General features: G+C 36.8%; 1 protein-coding gene across 1 annotated transcript; it reads left to right on the plus strand.

Moving 5' to 3' along the window:
* The first annotated feature begins 409 nt into the window (after positions 1-409).
* Positions 410-5,930, plus strand: LOC103718403 (aspartate carbamoyltransferase, chloroplastic). Its single transcript, XM_089929106.1, has 6 exons — positions 410-441; positions 2,865-3,506; positions 3,581-3,720; positions 4,740-4,913; positions 5,120-5,356; positions 5,459-5,930. Exons 2-6 carry the CDS (start codon positions 2,939-2,941, stop codon positions 5,564-5,566), a joined length of 1,227 nt encoding a protein of 408 aa, XP_089785232.1. The 5' UTR covers positions 410-441; positions 2,865-2,938; the 3' UTR covers positions 5,567-5,930.
* The last annotated feature ends 832 nt before the right edge of the window (positions 5,931-6,762 follow it).

Consider the following 6,762-nt stretch of genomic DNA (forward strand, 5'->3'; position numbering starts at 1 on the left):
CACTAAATGAAAAGTTTGTCTTTGGGAGAGACGTGAATTAAAAATACCTTTTGTTCAAATGAACAGCAACAAAAAAAAAAAAATAAAAAAAATTCAGAATTTGTGGATAACAGAATGATGGCCAAACAAGAGGGCTCCTTGCCTTTCATTGATTAACGGTCAATTGGAGAACCCGGACGGGCGCGTCTGCTACTCCGCGGAGCGTTTTGGCGAACGATGTTCCGCTCCGGCCGTTTGGACCCTGTTCCCAGACGCGATCCATGAACTCAATGGGCGAGCCACTGTTACTGTAACGCTTCAAACAAACGCTACTGGCTCTGGCTGCTATCGCCGTAGCACGGCGCCCGTCGCTTCCTTTATAAAGTTCAAAAAAACATCGCCCGCAGGCACCCCCCCCTCCCCTTGGTGATATTCCCTTGGCGCCGCCGCCCTCCTCACAAGGTGAAGGTACGCCTTCTCCCCCTCGCTCCCCATATCTCTCTATAAAAATCCTCTCCTTTTGCCCCACTCCTCTCCATCGCGATCGTCCCTCTTCCGCCGCTGCTTCGTTCTCGCTGAGAGAACCCCTAAAAGCCCTCGCAGCAACCGGAGGGTCGAATTTCTTGAGGTTTGAAGCGTGTGTCGAGGGGATTCGGTTGTTGATCGAAATGGAAAGCAGGGTACTTAGGGTAACGCTCGATCTTGTCCTCTGTTTCAGTTCTTGATACGATTAGAAGGGGTGGGAATGCGTTTAGATTTGTCAGATGATGGATAGGATTAGTTCTTTTACCCTGTAATAGCGAATGGATTGGGTTATTTATATTAGAGTTGGATCGGTGGGAAAAATTGTGATCTTGAGGTTGCCAATGCTGGATCTTCTTTCGTTGATGAAAGCCTGTAACTTGGGGTGCTAAAGGAATTCAAGTCTCATTTTTTTTAGAGGCGATAGGGCTTCATTTGTTTCCAGTTGAGGGAATGAACGTCAGAAAAAAGACTAAAGGAAGGAGGACGGAAGTGATGGAAAGGGTGATTTGTGGGGTCATTAGTGATAAGACCATTCTCCTCAGACCAAATGGCGTTCTTTAATTAATCACGAGTATTTCTGTTTGTGGCCGTAATGCAACTTCTATCGGCCAAACTTTTTATAGGATCCACATCCTAATTAAATACAACTAACTCTTTAAGCCTGTAGTATATGTATGCATGTGTGTCTCTCTCTCCGTGTGTGTGTGTGTGTGTGCGCCCCAAGAAAGCAAAATTAGTTTTATACACACACACACACACACAAAAAAAAGAAATTCCAATAGAGTTCAAAATGACAAGTTCCAATAGAAGTTTAAATTGTACTATCTCCGAAGAAACACAATTTGATATCTAGGATTTCTATATCTTGGAGCTAATTTAATTAGTTGGCTCACTGAATAATGTGGATACGTCTAAAGATTGTAAAGACTGCATAAAAGAGCATCCATGCAGTTGGCAGTCAATTTATTCCCAAAAATCAAGACCACATTCATAAGTACTCTCAGTCTATAAGAAAGTATATTGATTCCAGGGATTAGATAGTCTTAGCCCAATAATATTTTTGTATTTCATCATTGAATTGGTATATATACTGAATAGCCAACTTATTTTGATAAAATAGAAAGAATATATCTTATTATGTTTACTCTGAAAGGATTCTTTAGTCAATGTGATATTTGTTTTGATAAATACTCTTCTAGAGTGATATTCTTTCACCTGGGATATTCTATTCCTTATTTTTTTGAACTTCTTGTAATCCTAATCTTCACGAAGTTCATTGGAGGAAAGAAAAGGACTCCTATGTTAGAGTAAAGGGCTGATCCTGGTAATCTTGAATTATGATTATTGTAATTTCGATGAATGCTAGCGCCTCCTTGGTATCATAAGTTTATATCACGACTAGTATGCTAGTTTGCCCTACATGCTAATTGGCCTAGCACTAGCTGTAACGTACACCCAGTTAGAGGGTTGATGCCAAGTTAAAAGCTGGTTGAACTTGTTTAGCTTATCTTTCATAAAGCCCTGTTGACTTTCTGCTATGCTGAAATGAAAAAGGATTGAATGAGGATGCTAGGGTATATAAGGATTTCTCATATAATGAAGAATCATACCAATGATAAGCGTAGTTTGTTATTTTGGTTCTATTTATTGTTTTGACAAAAGGAAAAAAACATAGTCGATCTTCTCAAGGAAAACCTCCCAAATCGTGTTTGGATTGGATCTACTGTGTATGGATCACTAGCAATAAATCGTTTCTTTTTGAATACCTAAGTTGAAACTTAGAAGCAAACTACTCTGGAAACAAACTTTTCATGGTTACTAGGTACTGAAGTAAGTTGAGATTCTATTCTAACTTGCTCAAAATCCATGTTCATATAGTCTTGCCCTGTAGTGCTTGAGCTGTGCTCCTTGCAGACAAGATTGCGATTATCCTGACTCCGTACTAATAATTATCAATTATACTAAAGGTTTCAACTCTTTCCTTTACCTTGGAATGTTTCCCTTTTTGCTTAGGAAATCATATCCCTTTTATTCCACATCTTTACTGTCTTTCTAGATTTTAGCTTCTTTCTGCCAGTTAGAACATTTCTTTGTTGTTCACTGAGCAGTAATAATTCCTTTGTTAATCTGTGGTATTTTTCCATTTCATTTTCGTATAAGCATGTACTTCATAAAAATTTCCATGCTTATCCTGCTGCTCAAATTCCTTCATGTTGAAGCATAGTTATATTAAGGACTTGCTGTTGCATGAAATTTACAATTCAGTCTCTTGCGCGAGTCAGTTCTTTTCCTTTTTTTTAAGATATCTGTATTACATGTTAAATTCTTATTGGCACTTTGTTGTCAATCTGGTTTTACAGTAATTTTGCTTTCTTGGGGAATATATGAGTGTGAAGCTCTATTACTGCTGTCTTGGATAATCTCTTCTAATTCAATGGCTCTATCTCCTCAAACTTATGCCATCCACAAAGAAAAGCTTCTTTTCAGGCCATCTACAAATTTTTTGACGAAGTATCCCAGGGGATGTAATCAATCAAGCTTTTATTCAAATTTTTTTACGAAACAGCAAAGCTTGGTCAACTCATCTTCTGCATCTATTTATAAACAAGATAAACATCTGTCCTTTACATGGCCCTCACAGATGGGTCATTTGAGAAGACCAGTATGCAGGAGTGGTGGGCCATGCTATTCTCTTGATGTTGAAAAGTCATCTATCTCAGTAGGAGAGAAGTTTCAACTTGATGATGTAATAGAATCTCAACAGTTTGATAGAGAAATCATGTCTGATATATTTGAAGTGGCTCGTGAAATGGAAAAAATTGAAAAAAATTCATCTGCAAGTAAAATATTAAGGGGCTATTTAATGGCTACTCTATTCTATGAGCCTTCCACACGAACAAGACTTTCCTTTGAATCTGCTATGAAAAGACTGGGAGGAGAAGTTTTGACAACAGAAAATGCACGAGAATTTTCCTCTGCAGCAAAAGGAGAAACTCTTGAAGGTACATCATTTCTGTTTATTGTTAATTTCATATATTATTCCCCCATTTGATGTGAAAGCAAATGGGACATGCAGACACAATAAGGACCGTTGAAGGATACTCTGATATAATTGTCATGAGACACTTCGAAAGTGGTGCTGCTAAAAGAGCAGCTTCTACTGCTAATATTCCAATTATTAATGCTGGAGATGGTCCAGGCCAGCATCCAACTCAGGTACATAAAATATGCAAATTTACTTTTCTCTGTGACAAGACCCCCCTCCCCCATCCCAAAGGGGCAAAAAAGGAAAGAGGAAAAAAGCACATGGTGACATGAATAGAGAAAAAGGAAAAAAAAGGCACAGTAGTAATGAATAACTTACAGAAGACATAAAACAAATGATACATGGGTTATTTGCCATATTAATTCTTTTACAGCTATCAACTTCTTTTGAGAAAACCTAATAAGAATTTCGTAAAGTAATGTAGAAAAACAAAGATTCGGTTATCCTATAAACATGCTAATGACTTTCAGAATATAGCGGTTTAACTTTCTCGGAGACATACTCTATGCATAAATTGGCCTATTATAGGACTTAAATAGGGCAATTCTCTGCAATTTGTATGCCACATAGGATATTGGTTATTGTGCAAGACTCAGTTTATCCATCAAAATGAGTCACCATTTCTGGAAAAAAAAATAATATCCACCTTGATGTCTATTCGTGAGCTTAATTTTGGCCAAGAATTGTTTGTTGCTGTTGTTTCAATAACTCTACTTGGAGATATAAGAACACCTATAATAAGAAGCTTATGACACAGAAATGATAATGTAATGTATGAAATCAGCAAGTTTTTTTCAGATTTAGAAAGCTAAATTTTCATTATTTTATTATATATATAAAAGCATCCTTCTTAGGCAGTGATGACTCCTAAAAGCAATATGAACAAAGAAAAGCAGAATTTGATCGTGTTATTCATTGTTGTAGAACTTTAATTTGTTAGTAGGAAACATGATCTTTCAGCTAATTGATTGTTTCTTTATTCTTTTTTTTCAAAAAGAAAAAATTCAAAGCCACTATATGTTCATATCAATAGATAAGCTGATTTAGAAATAGAGGTTATGATACAGGACAAGGAGAATACCTCACTTCAAGGATGTCCTGCAATTAAATATAATGCAATCTGTATTGCTTGTTAGATGCAATTATTAATTATTATTCTTGAACCCTGATCTTTCCTGTTTGTGTATAGGCTCTTTTGGATGTATATACTATTGAAAGAGAAATAGGTAGATTGGATGGAATTAGACTGGGCTTGGTTGGAGATCTTGCTAATGGGAGGACGGTCAGATCACTGGCTTATTTAATTGCTAAGTACCAAGACACAAAGATCTACTTTGTCGCTCCAGACATTGTAAAAATGAAGGTTAATTTTGTTCACAATGTTCCATTGACTTCATACATTACTTTTTTATATAATTTCAGCTTGTGTCTAGGTAAACTCTTTTCTTTTCTTTTTTTCCCCCCATTTTTCTTGCCTTCTCTTCAGGATGAGTTTTAATATATTTTATTATTAACAACTGTGTTTATTGTAAAGGTAACATTGATGGAAACTGTATTTGTTCTTTACAGGATGACATAAAAGATTACTTGACATCTAAGGGTGTGGAATGGGAAGAGAGCATGGATTTATTGGAAGTTGCTTCAAAGTGTGATGTTGTTTATCAGACACGTATTCAGCGAGAACGGTTTGGTGAGAGGATAGATCTTTATGAAGCAGCTCGTGGGAAGTACATAGTTGATAGGAAGGTGCTTGATGTTATGCCAAAGCATGCTATTATCATGCATCCTCTCCCAAGGCTCGATGAGGTGATTAGTTGTCTACTTTTCACATTCGTAGTTGAAATGTCTCAAATATCACTCTTCCTCCTATGAGCAGTTAAATTTACATCCCATCCGTTGTTTGTACAGATAACAGTGGATGTTGATGCTGATCCTAGGGCTGCATATTTCAGACAAGCCAAGAATGGTCTCTATATTCGGATGGCTTTGTTAAAGCTTCTTTTACTTGGCTGGTGATGGATAATGAGTCAGTTATCTAAATTTTTTTGTCCGATCTTCTAAAATTTCTTTTTTGCTTATGTTTTGCTGTATCCCATTCTGTTCTTTGTTTTGAACTCTCTTTTTTTCTCGTTCTTTCTCAAAATTTTGATGGCCAATTCCAACTTCCACCATCAAAAAAAATCAGCATGATGAATCATTCTTTTTTCCCCCGTTTTTGGTGATGATCAATGTCAATGGACCAACCTTTTGTATTATTTATATTTAATGCTCTCTCATGGTAGTTGATGTATGTAAATCAGATTTTCTTTTTTCTGGTGATTGGTAAGACCATGGAGAAGGATCATTTCATCATATTATCAGCGTCATATTTTCATTCTCTCATTGTGATTTCACAGCTATTCTGGAAAATGCTTCACTATCTAGGTATATCACATTCTTGAAAGCAAGCAAATTGGTTTGCAACTCCCATCCATGAAGAGAGACAAGAAACGTGAGTTTGATCTGTCCTCATTTCAATATTGAGCTCTCAAAGGGGACTGCAGAAGAACATGCTCCATATCTTAGAAATCAGATGGAAGATCGGTGCAGGATCACTAAAACATCTACGCGTAAATGTATGATTTTCTTTCCTATTACGATAGATTTTTTTAGCTGAAACAACCTTTTGGATAATTACATTTTTTTTTTTGGGTTCTCGAAATTTATTTTGTTTCACCCGTTCCACTTCAGCCAAAAGATCTTGTTACTAAGCGTTGATAGATGCAAGAGAAAACCTGTGAGCGGTATGAATGCAAGGCATAATCCTACCAGACTGCCATTGTTATATGAAACACTACATTTTGGTTGAAGGCATCACCGCTTATTAATTTAAGCCTCATCAGCCTTTGATTATGCTATTAGTCAGCATGTAACATTAAGCAACCAGCGGCCGCACCATCCAGTGGGGGTCGGTAATAGATGACAATTATTAACCATTAAACAGTCATCGTTTACTGTGGGTCTCAGAACCAAAATAACTGCATGTTTCTTTTGCCACGGACTGTTTGTTTCGCTTGCAATTTTATTTCTGCAGATGCGACAGCTAAATCTTGTTATTAGGCTCAAGCCTCTTAACACCTCATCAGTAGTGTCCATGTAGAAAAAAAATCAAAAAAAGAAAAAAAAAATTGGCCTACTGCAAGAGGGTCAAATATATGGAGGGGTTCCAGTTT

Source organism: Phoenix dactylifera, chromosome 2 (assembly GCF_051530095.1).
Source record: "Phoenix dactylifera cultivar Ajwa chromosome 2, Ajwa_hap1_PhDact_Kaust_v1.1, whole genome shotgun sequence".
In the NCBI taxonomy this organism is placed as follows: Eukaryota; Viridiplantae; Streptophyta; class Magnoliopsida; order Arecales; family Arecaceae; genus Phoenix; species Phoenix dactylifera.